This window comes from Carlito syrichta, unplaced genomic scaffold (assembly GCF_000164805.1).
Source record: "Carlito syrichta isolate Samal-C Ts95f unplaced genomic scaffold, Tarsius_syrichta-2.0.1 Scaffold58895, whole genome shotgun sequence".
Lineage (NCBI taxonomy): Eukaryota > Metazoa > Chordata > Mammalia > Primates > Tarsiidae > Carlito > Carlito syrichta.
This window is the reverse complement of record NW_007002991.1, coordinates 42,067-69,392: the sequence shown is the minus strand read 5'-3', so window position 1 is coordinate 69,392 and position 27,326 is coordinate 42,067. Positions and strand designations below refer to the sequence as shown.

The 27,326-nt window shown below is 35.6% G+C and overlaps 1 protein-coding gene across 2 annotated transcripts in view; it reads right to left on the bottom strand.

The window, feature by feature from the left end:
- The window catches only part of ABCA5 (ATP binding cassette subfamily A member 5), a 74,206-nt gene extending 47,238 nt beyond the window's left edge, over positions 1-26,968 (bottom strand). The window contains exons 1-16 of one of the 2 annotated variants that reach the window (XR_002481445.1): positions 26,840-26,968; positions 25,050-25,254; positions 21,661-21,822; positions 19,829-19,917; positions 18,026-18,255; positions 15,449-15,590; positions 13,987-14,175; positions 11,394-11,541; positions 9,758-9,926; positions 8,139-8,197; positions 6,286-6,396; positions 4,593-4,768; positions 3,842-3,961; positions 2,583-2,721; positions 966-1,056; positions 651-790 (exon numbers count right to left, since the gene is read on the bottom strand). Coding sequence is in view for 1 of the 2 variants with exons in the window: in XM_008050177.2 (XP_008048368.1) it covers positions 651-790; positions 966-1,056; positions 2,583-2,721; positions 3,842-3,961; positions 4,593-4,768; positions 6,286-6,396; positions 8,139-8,197; positions 9,758-9,926; positions 11,394-11,541; positions 13,987-14,175; positions 15,449-15,590; positions 18,026-18,255; positions 19,829-19,917; positions 21,661-21,822; positions 25,050-25,254; positions 26,840-26,941 (2,272 nt within the window). In the remaining variant the exon portion in view is untranslated. The remainder of the gene's footprint in view (positions 1-650; positions 791-965; positions 1,057-2,582; positions 2,722-3,841; positions 3,962-4,592; positions 4,769-6,285; positions 6,397-8,138; positions 8,198-9,757; positions 9,927-11,393; positions 11,542-13,986; positions 14,176-15,448; positions 15,591-18,025; positions 18,256-19,828; positions 19,918-21,660; positions 21,823-25,049; positions 25,255-26,839) is intronic. The other variant, XM_008050177.2, reaches the window with a different exon arrangement.
- Between the last annotated feature and the right edge of the window lie 358 nt (positions 26,969-27,326).

The window sequence follows — 27,326 nt, the reverse complement described above, 5'->3', positions numbered from 1 at the left end:
GAGCTTTTCTATCCTCTCAATAAATCCTACTTTTTTAAAAAAAAAATGTGTATTTATTCTTACATATTTAAACTTCAGTCACCTTCAAAGTACTCTCTATCTGATGCAATACATCTATGGAGATATTTTTCCACTGCTCAAAACAGTTTTTTAACTCATCAATTTTGAAGTTTTTTAGTGCTTCTGCCATTTTTTGTTTCACCTCTTCCACACCAACAAAATGTTTCCCTTTGAGGACTGTTTTCATCCAGGGAAACAAACAAGCAAACAAAGTCTCTCAGGGAAAGATCAGGTGAACTGGGAGAGTGGAACATGGGGGTCATGCCATGTTTTGGTCAAAAACTGCTGAACACTCAATGTAGAATGTGCAGGTGCGTTGTCATGGTGGGAAAACCAACGACCTGTTTGTCACAACTCAGGATGTTTCTTTCACAATGCAGCCTCTTTCAATAACACTACATGGTACACTGTTAGCTTATAGTATTTCTCGTTTGCCCCCCAAAACAATAATAAAGCAGAAAGAGATTAACTCTGGCAACCTGGGAGCACAGAAATACAAAACAGAGAAGTAAACAAAAAAGAAACCAAGAAAACTTACTCCCGATATATTAATAAGATGTGGTTCAAACACCAAAAAAAGTATATAATACCTGAAAATTTGGCCATATCCTTGAAAGGTAAGCTATATACAAGTTGTTGGTCATTCTGTTGTAATAAAGTAGCTCCAGGTATATGTTGTTTAACCAATGAAGAGAGAGATTCTGTGGCACAATATTTGTCTATGTACATGCTATAGAATACCAAAAAAATCATAACTTATTAACGATGATTTGAAAACAAGCAAAAGTAAATTAGGAAACTTTAAATTAAATTTAGTGCCAACAATGATGGCCGAAGCACACTATGGCAAACCTCCAAAATAATAACAGATCAAGAGTAGAATTAAAGCTCATAACGAATGATACCTCAGACGGTAGCCAATGCCCCATTTACTTTTGAGGAAAATTGAAGAACCGACACATTTCAACATTCCTTGTGATATGACAGCTTTTCTATCTGGAGACAGAAATTTTCATTAAAATGTCTAAGTGCACAACAGCATTAATAACTAGCATTTATATTCTATAGATTATCATGAGATACTTCCATGCCATTATCTCATTAATCATAATACCTCATGAGGAAAATTCTAGATTATCAACTATTTTTCAGATGCAATTATTAAGGCACTGAAAAAATATATTATTTACACAAGTTTCATATAGCTATTAAGTAACAAAGTCAAGAACTATGCCCAAGAAATCTGACCTAGAGTCCATTTTTCTTACACTACTCCAAATATCTGACTTCTCTAAAAGGCTTACCAATATAAGCACTTTTGCAAGTTCCTCTAAAACCAAATGTAGAAACAAATACAAAAATGCAATAGAAGTAACAACAAAAACAAAATGTTAGTTTGCTGAGCTTTTTAAAAACAAAGGCACTACTGAAAACATGAATATCTAATATACTAGATTATAAGCAGAAAGAAGTTGCTCTAGAATTTCAAACTTCTGGTTATTGTCATAACTATTAAAACTCATGTTTTGACTTAAATCTGATTTATATGTATGTATGTGTATAACACTGTGCAGAAAAGAGTTAGCACAGCAGGTCTGAGACTGCTATCCCTAGAAAGGCGTGCTTGCATGGTTGGTCCTTGGCTCGTGTCTGGGAACTTGTTCCTACTATCTCAAATAAGGGTGGTTCACTGCCTAAGCTATATAAACACCGTGGTCTACGCTGAACCCCACTTTCCTTCTGGGAGTCTGGAATTTTGGTTTGTGCTAGGCGAAGTATGCATCTGTGACCAGCATCCAAAAAGAACCTTGGACACTGAGTAAATAACCTTCTCTGGTAGACATTTCACACATGTTGTTAAAGTCCCTGCTGGAGTGATTAAGCACATCCTGTGTGACTCCACTGGGAGAGGACCCCTGAAAGCTTGTGCCTTGTTTCTTTCCTTCTTTCCTTTCGTTCTCTGTATTTTAAAGACACAGGGCACAATTCGGATTGGGTACATAAGCGGTCTACAAACAGGCGAAGTGTGGGCCTTCCACAGGTCCTCAACGCCCCCGGCTTAGGTTCAGGTGCCCTTAGCGATGTTACTGGCCCTCCCGCCCCCGGCAGTGTCCTGCCACTGCCGATCCCTTTCTTGCAGGATTGTGATCCATGTTCAGGACCCACTTATGAGAGAGAACATGTGGTATTCAGTTCTTTGCACCTCGTTTCTTCTAGACTTTGCCATGTACCTTTCCCTTTGCTAACTTTGCTTTGTTTCCTTCTGCTGTAATAAATCATAGTCATGATTATGACTATATGCTGAGTCCTATGAGTTCTCCTAGATAGTCACCAAAGCTGGGGTGGTCTTGGAGATGTCCAATACACAAATGTATCATTTTAAAAATCTGTTCAACGCTTTTGTGAAGAACACATGCCATTAAGTAAAGCTTCTCTATTTACACTTCAGGATTTAGCATCTCTATTTCCATATTCCTTTTAGTCCATGACCTTATCCTTCAAAAATAAAGAAAAACTCTCACCAGCAAGAATGTCAGCTTCATCCATGAAATGAGTAGTGAACACCGTGACCCGATTGGCTTTTCTGTATTTTAAAAGATTCCAAACAATATGACGAGAACAGGGGTCCATTCCAGCTGTTGGTTCATCTAGCAGTAGTATCTGCATAAAGATGGGTGGGGGAGAACAAGGAATGCTCAGAAAAGCTAGAATATTTAAAATGTATGTGAACATTGAAAAGCTGCCCTTATTTCAAGTTAGTATTTTCAACCAGAAATATATTAGATCTAAGTTTTTCATTCATATTTGAGTTCACATAAATATTTAAATTTATGAGTTTGACACGTGAATATTTTCCTTGGTTTAGTTATACTAAAGTCTATAATATATATAAGACATAAGCTTAATAACAATCAAATAACTAAAAAACAAAACATCAAGTATATTTCTATTATCCTTAACAAATTTGTCGACGTAACAATTGCTTTTCAGAGAAGCATGGTTCTACATTAGTGCAAGGGAAGCAATTGGTTTCAAGATGAGTTTTAATATAAAAAACATGGTGGTGAGGGCTGAGAGGAAGATTAATTACCATAAAGCCAGAATCGAGGGTCATCCCCAAGCGACAGCAGCAAGGGGGTAGTGGCTGGAGAGTGGGGATCTACTACATACGCACACCTGCAGCTTTCTTGCACCGCGCAGAGCAGTGCACCAGCTGCTCTCTGTTTAAAACAGGGCACAGAACAGCAGCACAAAACAAACACACACAAAAGCAAAGCAGCTGGACAGTGACAGACTGAATTATTTCTTTGATTTTTGTTCTATGTTTAAACTTACTGCTACAAATATTTGCTAAAACTATAGAGAACAACAGAGCAAGACTGTTATAGCCACCAAATACTATGAAAGCCACCATACAAAATTAACCAAAGTTATTTTTTGGCCATATTTTCTTCAGATTTTTTTTTTTAAAGAAATAAAACAAAGCAGCCAGTCATAACTGAAGTCAATCTCTTCAGTTTGAAGAAACTAAAACTAAAGTCAGAAAGATATATGACATATTTTTGGTACTGGTTACCTTTCAAAGGGTAACCAGTACCAAAAATATGTCATATATCTTTCTGACTTTAGTTTTTAAATCTCATTACTCATAACTACATCCATGATAACAAATAGTATTTTAAGTATGTCTAACCTTTCCATAATGTAGTATATCTTTCTACAACCTGCTTTTTGATTCAACATAATTTAAAATGATCTCATTTGTAAAACTAATATTTACCTTTGGATTCCCAAGAACAGCAATTCCTAATGACAGTTTTCTTTTTTGACCACCACTTAATTTTTTAGCTTGGTTATCTTTGATAGCCTGTATGTCTAAATCTAGTAAAACCTTCTGCACCTGTAAAAGTAAAGGGTGGATACAGTTATTTTTAAAAGCATACAATTTACATAATTATCAACATTCTTAAGCAGCACTTTCAAGTTTTTAAGTATTTTTTATATTTTTAAGTATTTAAGTAATGTAAGCTTTTAAGTAATTTTATATATCAACTTTAAAGACATTCCTTTAATATGAAACTTAATTTTTATATATATTCATATATAATTCTGAAAATAACAGGCAACACGATTCTTGAGGGAAAGGTTTGTTTTACCCTCATACCTTCCTGGGTAGTAGGGAAAGAATAAGAAAGGATCACTGTGAAGGCTCCGAGCGTGGGGGGTTGGAGGGTGTGGAGGAACAGCAAGGTAGGGAGGAGGGAAGGGGAAAGGAAGGAAGGAAGGAGAAACAAGGTAGGAGAGGAAGGAGAGAGAAAGAGATAGGAGGGTATTCTCCAGATGAAACAAGAACGATTTTATGTGTGCTAAAACATTTACTTCAAATTCTAATTCATTGCAATGACTTTCTGTTTACTGGTTCCAAACACGTTTTATATTTAGATTTTCAAGCATATTTTTACTGCACAAGTTATTACAAAGGTTATTAATTTAACAGGAAATAAAAGTAAAGATTTCTATGAATAGCATACTTCTTGTATTATATTGTTGGCTGGTATTCCTTTGATCGAAGCCAAAATTGATAAATTTTCTTCTACTGTCAAAACATCAAAGTGTATATCTAACTGTGGACAAATGCCAATCATTTTTCTTGCTTCAAACATTTCATCTATTTCTGAGACTCTGTGTCCATATATAGATGCAAACCCTAAAAGTAAAATGTATATTTAAATTTATATTAAAAAACATTATTTTAAAATGTAAGTTTTAAGGTATCTTAACAATTCAGTTCATTTGGTTGTGACATATGAAGAATAAAAATGTGAATGACACTACACATGCTTATTCCCATATTATTGGTGATTGGCTTCTACTTAATTTCAATCTCATTTTCCTTCACTTCCAGGCCACATTACATAGTAGAAAGAACAAGGAACTAGAAGCTTAACACTAAACATAAATATCTATTGGTGCATTATTTACACTTATAATGCAGCAACAATTTTCCAGACATCTTGCAATAGTGGAGAGTTCAAATAAGTAAAAGTTTTATCCTAGCTAGCTAGTAGTGCAGTCTTGGGCAAATTACTTAACCTCTTCAAATTTCAGTTTTTCTCTTCTATAATATGAATGCTAACATATTCCACTTAAGAACTGTTAAATCAATATGACAATATATGCAGAATTATAACAAAAATCATGAATTCTTATATATTATGTCTAACTTTTAAAATTAGTTTGATTTTTGTTGTTTATTCAGAGAGTGATAAAAGTATAAACAACAAAAATCAAACTAATTTTAAAAGTTAAACTACATTTACAAGATTGAAATGTAAATGCAATACAATTCAGCCCTTTGTGAAATAAAATAGTTATGGTACTGTCACTTTAATTGGCTACTGTGAAAATATGGGGCTGCTATATTGAGTTCTTACCTATAAAACAATCACATATAAAAATTATACTTGGCCACTGCCTTACTAGACTCTGGTGTGGCCATGTGCTCTTTGAGCTATGGCTGTCACCATATTTTCTGACTTGGCCCCATTCCCTGCCGGGGAGAGGTGAATCTCCTCTTTCTTTCTCTCTCTCTAATTTACTTTCTAAATAAACTATATTTTCTTTTTTTTTTTTTTTTTTTAAGCAGGATTTATTGAGAGAACAGAAAAGCTCCCACAGCGAGAAAGTATCCAAAGGGATTACCCAAAATAAACTATATTTTCTAATCTAAAAAAAAAAAATTATACTTTTGAGGTACTGCTCTAAAATTCTATTTTAGGAGCTAGTATAGATAGTTATCATTCTTTCCTTTTGAACTATTGCTGTATATTTAGAAATCTGTATTTATTTTTTCAACTTGATATAGCCTATAGGTCTATTTAATTTCCAACTAGTAACTGACTTATCCTTCCTTGAAAATACAGAATATGCATATATGCAATAAATACATGTGTATTTACAAACACACATATACATAAATATGTGATAGAAATATATGCAAAATTAGATCCTTTTTACTTTCTTAAACAAGATTAAATTATTTTTACTTTTCATTAAAAACAACAAAATGTGTGTTGTCGAGAAAAACCCTTACAGAAGTTGGTGTCAAATCACTGACAAACATCATTCAATATATGTTTAAAGAATAAGTAATTATATTGTGCGACTTTGGTTAATAACACTAATAAAGTGAAACAGAATTGTTTTTAGTCGGAAAACTCTCACCATCAGAAGGAGGGCACAGTCCACAAAGAATATTCATCAATGTACTCTTTCCTGTTCCACTGTGGCCAAGTAAGGCAGTAATATGACCCTCATATATGTCAAATGACAAATCTAGTTCAGAAAAAAAAAGATTCAAATGTGAATCTATGCAAGATAACTCATAATACTTGCTCATCTTTGAAGGTAATATATTTATAAAGTCACATTTAAAGTTAACAGTATATTGGATACACAATTAAATAGCTTCTTTGTTATAGTCAATGGTATAAACAGTAAGAAAAGTAAATATAAATAAACTTCATTTGTTCATACATAACATTTAGGGGTATACAAAACGCCCAAGAGTTTTCTGTGTACAAACTTTTGGGAATTATCAGGAATTAAAACAAGGAGGATTTATAGGCATTTTAAATACACTGGCAAAAAATGAGAAATTAATCAATAGTATAGGAGTGGCTTGAAAGGTTTCATTTAATGAAGAAATATCACTGGATGGATGTGTAAATGAATGAAGGGGAATGGAAAACAGCTACAGTAGATAAAACAACATAGAACAGGGATAAATAAATAGCCCAGCGAAAGAGAATAGAGTCCAGAAACTAAAACACATGTATAATCACTTGATTTAATTTTTCTAAACAGTATTAAGGTTCTGCTAACATACAATAAATTGTATATATGAAAAGCAAATAATTTCTTAAGTTTTGACACGTATATAGAAACATAAAACTATCACCACTATAAAGATAATAAACAAAAGTCTTGAGCCTAAAATGTGGAAAAAATTGAATAGGTATTTCACAAAAGAAAACATTCAAATGCCAATAAGCTTATGAAAAGGTGATCAATAGCATTAGCTATTGAGCAAATGCAAATTAAAAGCTTATTCATATACCACTATACCCTATTTAACTAATTAATGTGTCTCCCAGAAGACATGTGGGAAAGCCGGGAGACATGTCTGTGATTGTCACAACTGGGGAACAGAGGTTGCTATGGGCACCTAACGGAAAGAGGCCAGGAATGCTGCTTGTGAGGATTAATTTCACGGATCAGGCTGGCTAGATGATGAGGCCCAATTATTTGGTCAAATATTAGTGTAGATGTTGCTGTAGATTTCACTAACTTTTATAATCATCTGACTTAGAGCAGATTATCCTTGATAACAATGACAAACCTTATGCAATCAGTTGAAGGCCTTAAGAGAAAAAATGAAGTTTTCTTGGAGGAGTTCTACCTCAAGATTACAACAACAGATTCCTGCGTAAATTTCCAGCCTGTAGGCCTATCTATGAATTTTTAACTCAAGACTACAATATCAGCTCTTGTCTGAGTTATCAACCTGCCCTACAGATTTCTGGAAAATATCATGAAGCAATTCTTTAAAATAAACTTATTCCTACCCCTACCTCCCTGCCTCCCACAAACCGACACTCACTCTTGCTCTGTATATGTGTATGTATTCTATTGGTCTTGAAGAACACTGACACACTGTTAAACATTTTACAATTCTCAAGAGTTCTCCACAACAAAGAATTATCAAACTACAATATACTGTAATAGGCCAAAAAATATTAAAAAGTACTAACACGTATACACATGCATAATAATAAAATGAAAGACATAGACTTGTTCATATAAATAACTGAACATTTTTTAAATTAACAGACATTGCTTTTTGCTTTTACAATTTTGATGTTGTTAGTTTATGAATATTAGTAACATAAATAATGAAAATATCTCTAAAAGACAGAAAATTATGGTACAGAAGTTTTAATTTCCCACAAACTATGCAAGTTGTTTTTCCATTTGTACTTCAACACTACGGACTAAATACCCAAAAAGTTACTTACTTCTGAGAGCCTCTACATTTTCACCTTTTTTTCTGTATGTCTTCTGAATACCACTGATTCTGAAAAACAGAGTTTTCTATTTTAAGTATCTAAAGCAGTATAAGTATGTGTGCTTACATGTATAATATTTTTATCAAAGCCGTCATATTTAATAGGAATAATAATGAAGTACCTTCCTACTAGGTTAAGGGAACTGACTCTCCATACAGTCAAAAAACCCACATAAAAATTTGACTCCCCAAAAGTTAAACTACTAATATCCTACTGTTGACGGGAAGCATTACTGATAACATAAACAGTAGAAAATAAATAAATATTAAAATAAAAAATAAATAAATAACAAAATAGACTAATTTCTAAATGTATTTGATGCCTTCACGACATACTCAACTTTTTCTTAATTTGTTCAATATTTCTAGGCTACATAGTTGTCTGCAAGTTTTTTCAAATCGTCACAAATCTATAAAAATTTTCCAATATACTTATTGAAAACAATTCATATATAAGTGGACCCATGCAGTTCAAACCCATGTTATTCAAGGATCAGCAATAAAATTATTTTAAAGAACCTATAAGAGAAAAATATAGTATTCATCTTCATTTTAAGTGTTATTCATTCATTTTTTACATCAAGGCAACATCTAAAAATAAGTGAGGCATTTAATTCAAGCAATTTATAGACTTCTTTTCATTTCTGATTAATCAAATACTTGTTATATCAGCAAAGGGGAGTATAAACCAGATGCTATTTCATGGCAGCACACATTTCAAACTGTCAATAAATATGAAGTGATTCTCTCATTCTACCTTAAATTTTTAAAAATAATTTTTGAAAAAATTAATGACTTAGTTAATCAGCTTAAATTTTAACGTCAAGAGGTCAGACCACTGACCCATTATATCTTAAGTAGTTTGACTCTCCTCTTGCTATTAAACATTTTTACTTAAATTTAAAATACATTGTATTTCACTTTCTTTTAATTTTTTTTTTCTTTCTTATTTTTTAAAACTTGTTATTGACTGATCTGACAAGAAATAGTAATTTCTTTGGTTCTTAAAAATTAAAGTGATATTATCATTATGTCACAAAACCTTAAAGTTCTATCAAATTAACAGAGGATAATTAAATATGTTGTATAAAACAATGTAGCATGAACACAATTACAGAATATTATTCTCTTTAAATCTACATAATGGGAAAAGCTTCAAACGTCAATTGTATAACCACTGGGTCTTATTGCTTTTTTTTTTAAAGATAGATAGAGATGGGGATCTCACTATGTTGCCCAGGCTACATAATTTCCCCAAATAATCCTCCCACTTTGGTCTCCCAAAGTGCTGTGATTACAGACATGAGCCACCCTGCCCAGACGTGAGTCTTATTATGTTTAAAATTTTCTACTGAAGCAAACTTTCAAACCTAGCAGCAACTTTATTCTAAATGGTTGCAAAGAAAATAAGAACTTAAAAGTAGTCCTTATAATACTATGTCTTAAAATCATGAAGCGCCTACCAAATCTAAAATAGCACACTCACACACGTATTTAAAGGATAAAATTTAAATGGGGCAGGTTCCCTCAGCAAACAGTACACCTAAACCGTCAGAGACTAAATCATACCTTATGGCTTCCTTTCCCATAAATTCTGAAGAAACAGGCTCAACAATTTCACTAAAATTAATACTCCCATTAACATTGCCCTCTGATAGTTCCTTATAGTTTCTTTTGTTCTTTGACCAATACGATGGTTTCAGAAAATATAAAGATGATCTCCTTAGGCCAAATTCCCCTGAAAAATAAGCATTAAAAAACTGAGTTAGCATAACTAGTTTTTAAGTCATAAAGGCAAGTATTTGGAACATATGACAATCTGCATCTAAAATTTAGGCACCATTCCACAATATATACGCATTTCCAAGTATCATGCTGTACAATAAATATACACAATTTTTATTTTTATTTTTGTGTCAGAGTATCTCTGTCGCCCAGGTGGAAGTACAGTGGCATAATCATGCTTACTGGCAGCCCTGACCTCCTGAGCTCAGGCAATCCTAAGGCCTCCCTAGTAGCTGGGACTACAGGCATGCACCGCCATGCCCAGAGACCTTTTTTTATTTTTAAGGTGGAGTCTCACTCCGTTGCCCAAGCTGTAGTGCAGTGGCACACTCATGGCCACCCCAGCGTTGACCTGCTGGGCTCTAGTGGCCCTTCCACCTCAGCCCTCCAAGTAGCACAGGTGTGTGCTACCATGTCCGGCTAATTTTTTACTTATTGTAGGGACGAGGTCTCGCCAAGTTGCCCAGGCTAGTCTCCAACCCATGGGTTCAGGCAATTCACTCACCTCGGCCTCCCAAGTGCTGGGATTACAGGCTGAGCCCGGCCCCAGTTAACTCTTTTATTCTTTTGTAGAGACAAGGTCTTTCTATATTGCCCAGTCTGGTCTCAAACTCCTGGGCTCAAACCACCCTCCCGTCTTGGCCTCTCAAAGTACTGGGATTACAGGCATGAGTCACCATGCCTGGCTCAATTTTTATTTTTAACTTGTTAATTAAAAATAGTATAGTTTAAGTATAAAGTACTAAATCAATATTGCATGAATCAAAGCTTTATTGACAAATAATTCTAGCCCATAAATAGTTTCAGAGTTGCTGAGGATTCATGGGGATATAAAGGTGAGTAAAGTACATTTTCTATAAACTTTATGCGTTTTTTTGTTTGTTTGTTTGGCTTTGTGTTGTTTTGCTTTGTTTTGAGTTGGAGTCTTACTTTATCATCCAGGCTGGGGTCCAATGACACACTCACCGTCACCCCAGCGTCAACCTGCTGAGGTCAGGCGATCCTTATGGCTCAGCCTTCCAAATAGCCAGAACTACAAGTGCGTGCTACCACGCCCAGCTAATTTTTTGATTTATTGTAGAGATGAGGTCTCACCAAGTTGCCCAGGCTGTTTTTGAACCCATGGGCTCAGGCAATCCCCTCACCTCAGCCTCCCAAAGTGCTGGGATGACAGGCTTGAGCCACCGCACCCGGCCAACTTCATGTTTACGGGTACCGTTTATATACCAAATGGCTAGAGTGAGCTGAATGGGTGCCGTTTTAGATGGTCATTAAAAATAGCCAGTATTCAGAAAAGTGGACATAGTTCATGGAGAAGACTTTACAGCATTAACTGCAACAGGATAGAAATTTGAGACTTAGATATGGTAGACAGTGACTAAGTAAATATTTAAAGTAAAATTCAATACCACCTGCATACCTGGAATGACTTGGTCAAGATAGACCGCGAAGAGGACATAAAATACACTATTAAGAGCAAGCATGATAAGAGTAATAATTAGAGGATACGGCCCTTCAGTCAAATTTGAAAACAAAGCACCTTCACTAAAATCTTCTAAATGCATAACCTGAAAAACAGAAACACCAACTTTATTATACAAAAAGGATTTTTTAAAAATCCAGTAAAATCTGACACAACTTAAAGTTATTACTTAGAGTAACAGTAACCAAACTGGGCCTTTGAACAGATCAAACAATCTACCAAATTAACAATATAAATTTATAAGGAAAACAATAAAGACTTCATCAAAATATAGGTTTAGCAAAACAATGACTTTCAATCATGTTTTTAATGCTATGCTTTTTTGACTAGGATACATCCACTCTGCGGGCATTTAATTCTAATGCAATAACTAAGAAATGAAGTAAAAAGCAATTAATACAAGTGGGGACCCCCAAAAAACCTGGAATGTATTTATTACAAAACTGTGTGTTCACTCTTACACATTTAAACTTCAGTCACCTTCAAAGTACTCTCTGTCTGATGCAACACACCTATCAAGACACCTTTGCCACTGCCCAGTTTCTGAACTCACTAATTTTGAGGCCTTCTAGTGCTTCTGCCATTTTCTGCTCCATCTCTTCCACACAACCAAAATGTTTCTCTTTGAGGACACTTGTCGTCAGGGAAACACAAAATAAGCCACTCGGGGTGAGACTGGGCGAATGGGTGGTGGGGCACAGGGTTCATGCCGTTTTTAGCCCAAAACAGCTGAACACTCAGTGTGGTGTGGGCAGGTGCATTGTCATGGTATAGGAACCAGACACCTGTCTGCCACAGCTTGGGACATTTCTTCTGCAACACAGCCTCTCACAACAACACTAGCTGGTACATTGATGCTGATGGGCTCCCAGGACATTTACCTAGCAAGAGAAGCCTGTACCACAAGGGCCCTGCCCTCCAAAAGATTACTCGGGGATATTTGGGGGGGTCCCCCTTCACAAATGTTAGCAGTAGCTAATGCAAACAAAAAGGTATGGCCCATATAAAAATAAAATTAAGGTGTTTTTTGTTTTTTTTTTTTTTGAGTTGAGATCTCACTCTGTTGTCCAGACTGGAGGGCAGTGGAACAATCACAGCTCACTGCAGCCTCAACCCTCTGGGCTCTGGTGATCCTTCCACCTCAGCCTCCTGAGTAGCTGGGATTACAGATGTACAACACCATGCATTTCTTATTTTTGTAAGAGACAAGGTCTCGCTATGTAACCCAGGCTGGTCTTGAACTCCCGCCTGTCAAGCAATCCTCTTATCTTGGCCTCCTAAAGTGCTAAAATTGTAGGCGTGAAGCATCACGCCCAGCCAGAGCTCTTAGGTCTTCAGTAATTAAAATGTTTAGCTCAATATTAATACAATCTATCTTAATTAAGTCTCATAAGTCAGAATATTCTAAGCAACCAACATGAATAATCTCTTACATTTACCTTTTAAATTTTTTAATTTCGAAGGGATAAGGTCTCACTCTGTTGCCCAGACTGGTTTTGAACTTCTAGCCTCAAATGATTCTCCTGCCTCAGTTGTCCAAAGTGCTGGCGTCAGATGTGTGGGCCACCACACCTGGCCATAATCTCTTATATTTAATAATTGCATTTTTCTCTTTGTACATTAACAAAATTTATGTTCTATTATAAAAAGCAATTTCTTATAAGATTATTTTCACTAAAACTCAACTACTTCTGTAACGATTAATACAAATCAAATGTATAAATATAAATATTATTTAAATAAATGACAATTCCACAAAGCCTACGAAAATAAAATCCATCAGGTTGACTTATTTCACTACTACACTCATAATCATTTCACTCTGCTCCACACACAACCTTCTGCCAAGCATTCTTCTGAGATAAATTTACAAATGGTAGCTACATAACCAGGCCACAGGGCAATCAAAATTACTTGACTTGGCCAGGCTTGGTGGCTCAGCCTGTAATCCTGCGCCTTTGGGAGGCTGAGGTGAGTGGATTGCCTGAGCCCGCGGGCTCGAGACCCGCCTGGGCAGCGAGACCTCATCTCTACAATAAATCAAAAAATCAGCTGGGCGTAGTAGTGCATGCCTGTAATTCCGGCTACTTGGAAGGCTGAGACAGAAGGATGGTCGAGGCTGCGGTGGCCGGGAGCGGCCACTGCACTCCAGTCTGGGCGACAGAGTAAGACTCCAACTCAAAAAAAAAAAAAATTACTTGAAATTTGAACAAATGACTTCTAACAAACTGAGTTTTTACAGTGAAACAGATTACTAAAATACATGAAAGCAAAAAGTGAAGAACTTATAAACAGAGAACATTTAACTGAAAACTTTAACTTGGAAAAAATATAAATAAAACTAGATATAAAATATAATCCCAGTATTCAAGTATCATTTCATTCTCATGCTAAAATTATAAAGTCATGGGTTTTTTTGCAAACCAAAGGTAGTATTTATGGTATTATAAGATGAATATAATACCATAAAATGAAGAAAAAAAATTTAGTGAGTGCAAGATTAATAACTTACCTGTGCAATTAAACCTACCTGTGCGATACCAATCAAAAAAGTACACTGACAGAAAGGACTGAAAATCCACACTAACGATTTGGGAAAACTTTCCGTGAGGACTATCAAAAGGCCAACAAATCCAAATGCCACAGTGACAAAAAATTCAACTATTCCCACATGTTTTGACTTTTTAAAAAGAGGTGTCAGCATTAATGCAAAAAATACCTATAAAATATAAATATTAATGTTAATATATTGTTCATACACACTGGTATAAAAACAAAATTAAATTTTGCTTGTGAAAACCCAAGCTATTTAAATTGAAAAATGCATTCATGAAAATACAATTATAATTTCTAAATACTATGAGTAGATATTTTATTTTCACAAAAACAGTGATATACATTTTAAAAATTTGAACTGATGAATATTAAAGACTGCATTTTACCTGTACGTATCATAGATAAACAAAGCCACCTTCTATAGAAACTAAAATGGCCATGTATTTCTGTAGTAAAGTATGTGAACAAAACAATAAAGCAAACCTTGAAATATGGGATCCATCTTGCAAACTTAGTGTGTTGATAAGATACAAAACCAATTTTAAAAGACAGACAATTATATATGGAAGAAACTGAGTTATTTGCGATTTATCATTTTAAAGAGCAGGGGTAATAGCCAAAATATTTAACAGCTGGTACAGAGGGGAAAAAACCAATCAGAATAAAGGCTGGAACCACTTAAAACAAAGGCTAGTCATTGAAACCCAACATTCAGCCAAAATACCAAATGAATATCAAGTCTACTAAGAGCCATATTTACAAAGACATAGCTTTAAAAATCATCATCCTATAGCATAAAGTAACCTGAAACAGGATTTCATGACAAAGGAAAATAGTCCAATAATGGACAATCTCAATTACATATATGAATGTATCAAGATAATAACAGATAGACTCAGGAACTGTAGGTAAAATACATAATATGAAAACAAGCTCTGGCTGGGCACCACAGTTCATGCCTGCAATTCCAGCACTTTAGGAGGCCAAGGGGAGAGGAATGCTTGAGCCCAGGAATTCGAGACCATCCTGGGCAATGTAAGGAGATCTTGTCTCTACAAAAATAAAAAAATTAGCCAGGCATGGGGTTGCGCACCTATAATCCCAGTTATTCAGGAGGCTGAGGTGGAAGGATCACCTGAGCCCTGAGGGTTGAGGCTACAGGAAACTGTGACTGCGCCACAGCCTCCAGCATGAACAACAGAGTGAGATCCATACATATATATAAAGTTCAATCTAAACTTGAGATTATTTTGTAACTTTCCTAAAACTATGGAGGTACGATGATGCTACGTCATTTATTATTAAGTCATCAATAATCTAGTAATATTCTGTCTGTCATGGGAAATTGACTATTGAGTAAGCCAAAGAAAAAGATCTTGCTATATTATCAAATATTCTGACAGTTCTTTATTCTCATTTCAAGTTGAAATACTTACAGATGATAATCCATACAGGAAAAAAAGTAGAAATATCACAATGCTGCTACTTTGAGGGAATAACAAAGAAGCTGTTGCAATGACTGCCATAAGGAGAGACATAAGAAAAATCAAACTTGTATACAGAAGAACCCAGGAAAGCCTAAAATGAGAATATGAATGCATTTATATTAATAATGAATACATTTATATCAAATGCACAAACTTTAACAAAATTTCAGATTTTAGCCATTCTATTCTTAAAACTAAGTAAATATATTCATTTGTGGGTGTTCATGTATTGAAAATTAATACTTTTAAATAATTAAAAATACAGTATTAGTCAAATTATATGTAAAAGTGTAATCTGATATAGAGATAAAATGATATTGTCTAGAGTTCAAAAAAAGCTTTAAATATTAATAGCATTCATGATTAATTAAAACCCAATACTCTCAAAAGTTCAATAGTGCAAAACATCTCTGATTTTCTTAAAATGCAAGAGCTTAATGTGTCAAGGTGGCAATTCTCTTTATGGCATGTGCTAAAAATTAAAACTCTGATGACTTTTATGACTATCAATAATAAAGACAACCTCATTAATCAATAATAAAATTAATACATTTACACAATGTGAGATCAACATGAATTCATTATTTTTACTCAAGACTTCTCTTCAAGTCAGAGCTCAATGGAATTGCTACAGTATTTGGTTTCATTTCACTTTTTTTTTTCAAGTTACCAGTTCACAATTTTATGCACAATATCATAAAAATCACTGAGTTAAGGCTAAAAGGCAATGAAATTATCAAAAGTGAATTCATCAACCGTGTTTGGTGGCTCAGCCTGTAATCCCAGCACTTTGGGAGGCCGAAGCGAGTGGAGTGCCTGAGCCCATGGGTTTGAGATCAGCCTGGGCAACCTGGAGAGACCTTGCCTCTACAATAAATAAAAAATTAGCCGGGCATGGTAGCACACGCCTGTAGCTCCGGCTACTTGGAAGGCTGAGGCAGAAGGATCGCCAGAGCCCAGCCAGTGGATGCTGGGGTGTCCATGAGTGTGCCACTGCATTCCAGCCTGGGCGATGGAGTGAGACTCCAACTCAAAACAAAACAGAACAAAAAATGAATTCATCATTTTTAAAGAGGCAAAACTGAGGCACTGAGAGAATGATTTGCCCAAATTCATCCAGCTATTGCTTCTCCACAAAATCAACTTATTTCAATGCATCTTAAAAGCCAATCAATTCTAAAATAACACATGAAAGAAAAACAAGCAAAGACAATATGTTATATACAGTAACCCATTATGTAAAATGTTTGAATTAATTCTTACATTGGCTAACTGGAACAAAATGCTGTAAAACAGACGATTATAGCAACTCATATGCATACTATCAATAGTTTCCCCAAAATGACCTTAAGACAAATTTTCTTAATACACAGTGGAAAGAATAAGAAAAATACACATAGAATTATTTATAAAAATGCATGCCGACCAGGCTCGGTGGTTCAGCCTGTCATCTCATCACTTTGGGAGGCTGAGGCAAGTGGATTGCCTGAGCCTGTGGGTTTGAGACCAGCCCGGGCAATTTGGCGAGACCTCTTCGCTACAATAAATCAAAAATTAGCCAGGTGTAGTAGCGCACGCCTGTAGTTCTGGCTACCTGGAAGACTGAGGCAGAAGGGTTGCCGGAGCCCAGCAGGTCGATGCTGAGGTAGCCATGAGCATGTCACTGTACTCCACCCTAGATGACGGAGTGAGACTCCAACTCAAAAAAAAAAAAAAAAAATGCATGCCTCTATAAAATTATCATTGTATAAAAAAGCTGATACATATATATTTTTTCCTGGCCCAAAGGATGCAGCAATATCATTCTTATTCTTCTTCTTATTCTTATTATCATTATTATTGGAATGTGGAATACAAGTGAGGATTAGCCACATAAATAGGCTGCATAGAGGTAAAGTTTAGACTTTTTTTCTTTTAATTTTTTGTTTTAAAGATGTGGGGTACAATTCAGGGTTAAGTATACAAATGAAAATGCTGATATTTAACACTCATTTGTGAAAACATGTTTTTTTTTTCATTTGTTTCTCTAAAATCATCTGCATATTCTTCATCTTAATTCACCCAGTGACTAAAACTTTCCAGAAGAACAAAGTCTATATACTACATATACAGATTTTAATCATTTTACCTAAATGTTTAATCTCATGAATATGCTATGATATTAGAGGAAGACTGTTAAGGCAATTTATAACTTTTCAAGATTATCTGTTTTCTGTACTCTGAGATGCATAGTGAAATACATGGAGCATACACTTCATGGATTCAAACAAAATGTGAAATAAAATTTAAACATGCTATTGACAACATAAGCTTTCCACATTTTTCTTTCCTTATGTTAAAATAAGCCCAGTAGTTGCTGAAGTTTGTTGACCAAACTCAAATTCCAAGACAAGACAAAATCACTGTAAGAAGACAGGAACAGCACCTCATCAAGTTGGATAAATATAAAAATTACAACTCTGAAAAAGTGCATGACACTAAACACAATTTTTTATTATAGTAAGCAATAAATTTCTAATAACATACCAAAAGGCAGTGTCATGAAGTCCCATTATCTTTAAAAATTCTTTTAATTTTTTTTCTTTTTCTGCTACAATATGAATTGCCAAAAAGTAACCAAAGGGTGAAAACGCTATAACTAGGTATACCAAAATGACTCCGCGGGGAAAGCTATCTATTTCTACAACAGCAGTTTCTCCCATAATAACAGCTTTGGTTGACTCCATCTCCTTCCAAAGAGAAACATTGGTCTTCAGCTGTAATTAGAAGATGTAGACACATTAAATTTAGTTCTTAAGCAGTCCCTAATAAGATGAGGCAATAATGCCACCAAACTTAGTCAATAACTTAGTGCAAATACAATCCTTATAATGCTACACACCAGAAATAAAACGAGTGCCTGCAATATCGCGATACAGAGTAGAATACTGCTTTTAATCATTCTGAAAATGTACCCAAAAGTTCAAATTTGTTTAAAGTTTAAAGTTGATCAGTGTATAAATTTTGATAATTTTCAAAGAAAAATAAAATTACACAATTATCTTCTAGAAGACAATTACATATATCTTTTGTTTTCTTTTTCTGAGTAGGAGTCTCACTCTGTCGCCCAGGCTGGAGTGCAATGGCACACTCATGGCCACTGCAGCCTCAACCTGCTAGGCTCAAGTGATCCTTCTGCCTCAGCCTTCCAGGTAGCTGAAACCACAGACATACGACACCATACCCAGCAAATTATTTTATTTATTGTAGAAGCGAGGTCTCACCAAGTCTCCAGCCCCTGGGCTAACGTAAACCTCTCGCCTCCACTTCCCGAAGTGCTGGGATTGCAGGCATGAGCCACTGTGCTCGGCCCTAATTACATGCATCTCAACAAAAATATGCATCTTGAGGAATTTAGGAATGATTATCAGTGCCATCATTCCCATAATAACTTAAAAAAATTTTAATAGCATGTCTGTCTACTGCTTTAAAATGTCCACATGCAACACATATAGACCAAAAAACACGACGCCATATGATACTGCTAACATTCAGCTGCGAGCCTAGAGTTAGATCTGCCCTGCCTATTCACTCCGTGCGGACTGTGGTGTGGACGGCTAGAGCCTCTGGCCGGAACACAGATACGTCCTGTGACATCGTCCGTGTGACACAGCCCATGCGTCACTCTCTTTACCTTACACTGCTGTACTACTGAATTTGTGTAGTACTGGATATTTCTAATAAATGTTATAGAGCTCATAAGATAAGTCTACATACATCATCTCATTTGGCTCCTACAGCAATGCTGTCAAGTAAAGCACTATTACCACAGTCATTTTACTACACAGCAGTCTAACAGCTAAGAGAGAAGACTCTTGTTCAGGTGTTTATTCACACATACTATGAAGACATACTTTAGTACAGAGGATTATGGGCATACATTTTTGAAATTACAATATTTTGTAGCACAGTAAATTTCAATTAGAAAATTCAAATAGAAAAAAAGATGTCACAGATGCACATGGAACATAGAGGAATGAGATACAATTAACTGAACAGTTTGAATTCTAACTAAGGATACTTTATCTTCCTGCTATCAGCCTAGACACAAAATTAAGATTTTTAAAAAAATAAATTTCGTGGCTAGTTTTTCTACTAAAATGGGAAATACAGCAAAAAGTATAAAATCAAAAAATATGGCTTCTTATCTTTTTTCTTAAAGAAATTGCAATAAGTTTGTATTTTGTACATTTGACAGCAATCAAACCAAACTCTACCAACTATACAGAATTAGAAAAAAATTATTAAAATATGATTTAGCTTGCGTTTTTCTTCCTTTATCACATTTACCTGTATAATGGCAGTATCTATGGATGCTTGCAAAACTGTGAATCCTGAGGACCAGTACTGAGCAGCCTCACATGATTTTGAACAGCCAGCTATAGGGAAAAAAATGTGGGCCATAAGATTTGGTGTAACATGCAAGCACATTCTTCTAAAGTAATATAACCAATCGATGTCTATAGGACCAAAAAAACAAGGTGTTGCCCTTCAAAAGCAAACAATATCTGTAAGAATCTTGGTTGTTTAATTTGAAAAAAGTTACATGTGTTAGAATACTGCATAATACATGAATACAAATGTAAAGAAAGAAATTAATTAATTGTAGTTATACAAAATAAGTTTTTTTTCTGTCTTAAAGTTAAGTCATCCCATAATGACAGTTTCCAAGCACTTACAGAAGCAAGGTAAAGTCAAGGTTAACCAAACATAAAAAAGAACTTTCAGTAAGGGCTTTTAGAATAAACTCACAAATTCAGTAATTAGCACAGTGATTTTAACACTGCTTCATAAGTATTTGGGGTAATATCTCTTCATAAATTTAAACAACTAAAAGCTGTTTCCTATATTTTAAATGTAAAATGAATAATGTTCATTGGTGGAAGAAAGGTTTGTATTATACCATAAGTGAAAACATTACATGAAAAAAACATATAAAGTCTCATCATTCAAAATACAATTTTGTTTTACGTTACTGCAATATATAAATGTATGAAAAAATTTAAACGGGTGTTATATAAATATATTTTATACTATGTATATAAGGAGAGAACCCAAATAAAACCAGAATTATTTTTTGGAAGGCAGGCCCCTTGCAGTGCAGGCTTCCTCTACTAGGTAAGTGTTCTAGGAACCATTGGCATCAGTGTACCAACTAGCATTGTTGGGAGAGGCTGCACGGAGGAAGAAACATCCTGATTTATGGTGAACAGGGGACTGTTCTTCCACCATGACAACACACTTGCCCATCATCAGTGTTCCGCGGTTTTTGATCAAAAACAGCAAGACCCCCATCCCCCACACTCTATTCACCCAATCTGGCCCTGAGCAACTTTGTTTGCTTTCCCTGGATGAAAAAAGTCCTCAAAGGGAAACGTTTTCGCAACGTGGGAGCGGTGAAACAAAAAACAGCAGAAGTACTAACAGTCATCAAAACTGACGAGTTCAAAAACTGTTTTAAATGTTGGAAAAAGTATCTCAATAGGTGTATTGAATCAAAGGAAGAGCATTTCGAAGGTGACTGAAGTTTAAACATGTAAGAATAAATACATAATCTTTTATAAGTAAATTCTGGGTTTTCTTGGGTTCTCCCTCACAGATGTAGATACTTAGGTATACATAAACAACTTCATGATATACATGCTGTACTTGACAGTTTTCCTTAGCTGAACAATCAAGTATAGTTGAAAAATGCCCATATTGGGCCAGGCACAGTGGCTCATGCCTATAATCCCAGCACTTTGGGAGGCTGAAGTGAGAGGACTGCCTAAGCTCACGGGTTCAAGACAAGCATGGGCAAATTGGCGAGACCTCATCTCTACAATATATCAAAAAATTAGCCAGGCATGGCGGCACGTGCCTGTAATTCCAGCTACTTGAAAGGCTGAGGTGGAAGGATCATCTGAGCCCAGCAGGTCGAGGCTGCAGTGACCAGGAGCATGATACTGGACTCCAGCCTGGGCAACACAGTGAGCTCCAACACAAAAGAAAAAAATGAAAAAAAGAAAATGCCAATATTGGATCACATCAAATTTTTCCTATGAACTGCTGGCAGCAAAGACATGTTTTTCAAAACATTAAAACATTAAAATTATCTTCACTGATTACTTAGGGCTATTTACCTCTTGAATCCATATAAATAGAAGATACTGGAATCATATCAGGAAAGAAACGGAGTTCATAGGACATGAAGTCTTTAAAAACCACACCTACAAAGTTACTAGACTTAGAAAGACTGGATGCTAGCATTTCTTTTTCATCTGTATATTCTTCCACGATTACAACTGTAAAATATTATAACAACACAATTAACTCACAATTTAAAGTAGTTTACTGTAATATAGTAAATCAAATTTACAAATTTTTAATGAATATTTTATAAGTACTCTCGTTTTATTCTCTATTAAAAAATAAAGACAGTTCTTCTAAGAAAATACTAAACAGCAAATAAAATAATAGAAAAATTTTACAGACACTATCCAGCTGTCATTTCATTACACAAATTGTGATCACATAAGCATGAAATACGTTGTAAATGCAATAAAGTAGGCAACATGCAGAACTCATAGCTCTTCAAGAAACTGCTACTTCTCAAAACCTCAGTGAACTGCACTAACATTTAATGCTGAATAGTTTTGATATCATCTTCACTCAGCTCTTTAATGTATACTAACCAGTAGGCTTACTTTTAGATAGACTTTTAAATTTAAACCAAGGTTTCGAGCAACAATTGAATTATAAAAAGGATAAGCCATTCATTTATCTTGAAGTAAAACAAATAACTTAATAGATTATTTTATTTTTAAATATTTATGAAGAAATTTCCATAATCCTTCACAGAAAATGAGTATTTTAATAATTTTGACACAATTCTTCCCTAAATAAAAATTGCCATCCAAATGCAATATTGCTTGTTTCTATCTTAGAAGATATGGAGAAAATACTATAATCACTCTTTCACACCAAATAAGATGAATTTTAAAATATTTTCTTGAAGCTTGGTTTACAAGCAACTAATCTTCACTACAGAAGCTTCAGAACATGTGGTGAAATGAAAAGAACACAGGATTAGTACTTCATCATTCATGAACAGAGATAAGCAATTTAACTCTCTAAACTTTAGTGTTCTCAGCCACAATACCTAGCTGATCCCACTGGGTTGCTGTGAAGACAAAGTAAGGCAACAAACATGAAAATGCTTTGTATATTACAAAGTATTACTTAAATGTTCATTAACATAATTTTTCAGACCTTTAAGGGAAACATGGAACTCCAGGACTGGTGTGAATAAAGAGACTATTAGTTCAACTTCCTACTAGTCATGTTATGTATATATGTATAACCCATTTCCAGATTGTTCTGTTCTAAAAAGGTAGAACTTTTAAAAATCAATGTGTATATTTTTACTATTTTGACAACTAAGTTAATACACACTGACTTGCATTTCTTTGGTTTATGCTCTTTCCTCCTGTTCAGAATTAACAATAAATTTCATTCTCAACATTTCTAATCAGTTTTTTGTGCTTGTTCACTAAATTCTTATGGTAATCTATGCTACTTGTACTTAATATGATAGACCAACAAACAAATAATGTGCAAATAAGATATGTGTTTGATTTTTTAAAAAATAAATAGAAATAAGGCAAGAAAGAAACCAATGGGGAAAAGTTATTTGGCTTCTGACTATATAATTAACATCTTCCATTCAGTGATGTACTGGCAAAAAATGTGATGCTATGATGCTACAACAGAATTACAACTATTTTACATGACATAAACTAACACGCAAATCTGTTATTTTCTAGAATTCAATACTTCACTGTTTAATCATTAAGAGTTGGCCGGGCTCAGTGGCTCAGCCTGTAATCCCAGCACTTTGGGAGGCCGAGATGAGTGGATTGCCTGAGCCCGTGGGTTCGAGACCCACCTGGGCAACTTGGTGAGACCTCGCCTCCATAATAAATTTAAAAAAACCTAGCCAGGCATGGTAGCACATGCCTGTAGTTCCAGTTACTTGGAAGGCTGAGGCAGAAGGATCGCTGGAGCCCAGCAGGTCGAGGCTGCGTTGGCCGGGAGCGGCCACTGCACTCCAGAGTCCGGGTAACAGAGTGAGATTCCAACTCAAAAAAAAAAAAAAAAAGTGTATACATATTTCTGTCACGTCCTCCAGTTCGTGCTTTAGGTTCCCCAACCGCCACTTTAGGCTCACTGGACCTGACTGCCCACGCTGCTTTCTAGCCTATTTCTTGTGAGAAGCACACACTGAGAAGAACAGACTTGGGAACTCAGCACAAACACAGCCCCCAAAGTTACTTTTTCAGTTTACACCACACACCTCCATAAACAAGCATGGCAAGCTGAAAAGATTACTACTTTACAATCTTTATCAAAAATTTCTAGGGTTTTTTTAAAATTAATTTTTTAGAAACAGCATCTTGCTCTGTCACCCAGGCTGGAGTGCAGTAGTGTGATCCTAGCTCACTGTAGCCTCAAAACTCCTGGACTCAGCGGATCCTTCCATCTCAGCCTCAGCCATGTGTACACTACCATGCCCAGCTAAATAAGTATTTCTAGCTTATTTATATGAGAGTCATACCAAAATGAAATATTCTGTCAGAGCTGGGCTTGGTGGCTCAGCCTGTAATCCTGTGCCTTGGGAGGCTGAGGTGAGTGGATTGCCTGATCCCGCGGATTCGAGACCCACCTGGGCAACTTGGTGAGACCTCATCTCTACAATAAATTTTTAAAAAAAATTTGCCAGACATGGTAGCGTTCGCCTGTAGTTCCAGCTACTTGGAAGGCTGAGGCGGAAGGATCGCCAGAGCCCAGCGCCTCGAGGCTGCGGTGGCCGGGAGCGGCCACTGCACTCCAGTTTGGGTGACAGAGTGAGACTCCAACTCAAAAAAAAAAGAAATATTCTGTCAATTTTTTTTATCCTGTACAAATATACTTAAGCTACCTTATAAATGGTCTAAAAATTAAATACAAATATAAAAGCATATAAAATGCTTCCCATCACCAAGAATATAAATAAATGCTTCAAAAGAAACATATGACAATAGAAATAAATGATTTTAATATTTTCATAAAACTATATTTTCACCAGGCACAGTGGTTCATACCTGTAATCTCAGCATTTTGGGAGGCCAAGGCGAGAAGACTGCCTGAGCCCAGTGGTTCAGAACAAGCCTGGGCAACTTGACAAGACCTCGTCTCTACAATAAATACAAAATTAGCCCGGCATGGTGGCTCACACCTGTAGTTCCAGCTACTTAGAAGACTGAGGCAGAAGAATCGCCTGAGCCCAGCAAGTCAGTGCTGCAGTGGCCATGAGTGTGACACTATACTCCAGCCTGGGTGGCAGAGTGAGACTCTTACTCAAAAACAAAACAATACTTTCGTCGAGGAATACATCGATAAGTATTGAGACTGTTATTTACTTATCAAAGCAAGGCAATAAATATTGCAGATATTTCATGTCATAGATAGAATACACATAAGCTCACAATACCATCAGGAAGGTGTTCCGTAGATACTTTCTGCATGATGTTGGTTGTAATATTAGTCACTGGAGTATATCCAAGAATTAGGTTAGAAAGGACAAATTTGTCCATTGGATTAAGTTCTATATCAGGCACTTCTTCATATTTCTTATTTGGATGCATCATGCTAATTAATATTAGCCAAAATAAAAAAAACAGTGGAAAAAGAATTTCCTATAATAAAAGAAACAAAGTGATTACAAAGTATAACAGTGGCAGCAAAAATTATCAAGATTTCTTATGCAAATAATAGCTAATATGAAGAAAAATATGAGAAATTTGGTTTTCCTTTCTTATGTACAAAAAGTAAAAGCAATTCCATCCCAAAAGAATTAGTTTTGAGCATCTTATTAAACCCAACAGGCATATTAGATAAATTTTCCTTTGCATTCAGTTTTACTGAACTATTTTAAAATTCAAGTCACATGATAAAGTGATATGAAAGATAATATTTAAACATGCTAGATAGCTGATATAAAACATCATAAATTTTCTCATATAATTTTGAAGTAACTTATCGAACATCTATATATAAATCTCCATAAAAATGTCTTCACTCAATTCTGAATTAGAAATCATACTTTAATTATACTAACTTTATACTATTAAAACCATACTCAAGCCGGGCTCAGTGGCTCAGCCTGTAATCCTGCGCTTTGGGAGGCTGAGGTGAGTGGACTGCCAGAGCCCGCAGGTTCGAGACCCGCCTGGGCAACTTGGTGAGACTTCATCTCTACAATAAGTCAAAAATTAGCCAGGCGTGGTAGCACGTGCCTGTAGTTCCCACTACTTGGAAGACCAAGGCGGAAGGATCACCGGAGCCCAGCAGGTCGAGGCTGCGGTGGCCAGGAGCGGCTGCTGCACTCCAGTCTGGGCGACAGAGTGAGACTCCCAACTCAAAAAAAAAAAAAACAACATACTCGGCCCAGCTCGGTGGCTCAGCCTGTAATTCCAGCACTTTGGGAGGCCGAGGTGAGTGGATTGTTTGACCCCTCGGGTTCGAGACCAGCCTGGGCAACTTGGTAAGATCTCATTTTTACAATAAATCAAAAATTATAGCCAGGCATGGGAGCACGTGCCTGTAGTTCTAGCTACTTGGAAGGCTAAGACGGAAGGATTACTGGAGCCCAGCGGGTTGACACTGGGGTGGCCATGAGCATGCCACTGCACTCCAGCCTGGATGACAAAGTGACATATTTAATTAAATTCTATGGCCAATTTTAGTAGGAATGAACTTCATCTTGCTGTTCAATTGTTTTTCTGGTTTCAGGAGAAGATGAACAATATATTTTAATTCTTTGAAATTATTACTAGCTAGTTAGCCAAAGTTCTTTCTTTTATTTTCAGAAGTAATGTTTATGCTGTGGGTACAAATATGTGGTACAGTTTTAGTAATCTTGGGCAACTTAGTTTAGAAGCCATAAATTGGGAGGTTGTGGGGAATAGAACTGTGGAATAATGTTCCACAAAGTTATTGAATGTTCGTTCATGAAATTTGGGAAATGTATGCCTAAAGGTTCAAAATTAAGCACTGATGTTAGAAATGAACTAAATGTAGGAATCATTATTATAATTTTTAACATTGAGAAAGCATAAGGTAATTCAGTTATTTTCCTATGGCTAACATGACAAGCTTTTACTTTTCAAGCAAATTAAAGGGAGCAAAGGTAATAAAATCATAATAAAAATGTTGAGCAAGATAATTCATCTCTCCAAGATATAACAAATCAAAGCAATAAGAAAGGGTCATTTAACTTACCTGAACACTACTCTTCTTGGTTCTGCATTTAATTAGATAATTCTTTAGTAGGAGTGTTCTGGTCTGTCTCCAAACTCCCACTTCCCTAATTGCAGTGGCCATGTTTTCTGAATCAACCTATTAAAGTGGGAAGGGAAGAAATCTGGAACCACACACCATTTCTGATGATAAACACCAATAGAAGTTTCAGAACCAGGTGAAACAGAATAAAGAATACTCCAAGCTGTTGCTCCTACCTAGACAGAAAGCAAGGAGCAGTAATTTGAGGACCCTTCAAAGTAAACAGCGGCATGTGAAATGGCAGAAAGACCAGAATTTGAAATCCCACCAAACGAGCAGTTTTTCTCCCCCAAACTGGCCACAGACAGAGCTCCAGAAGAAGCCCTCTAGTTCTAGATTGAAGAATGGGAAAGGGAATTCTTAATGCCCAGGGAGAATGTAGAAATACCAAATCTTTCTTTTTTGCATTCTCTTGTCCCCATGCCCA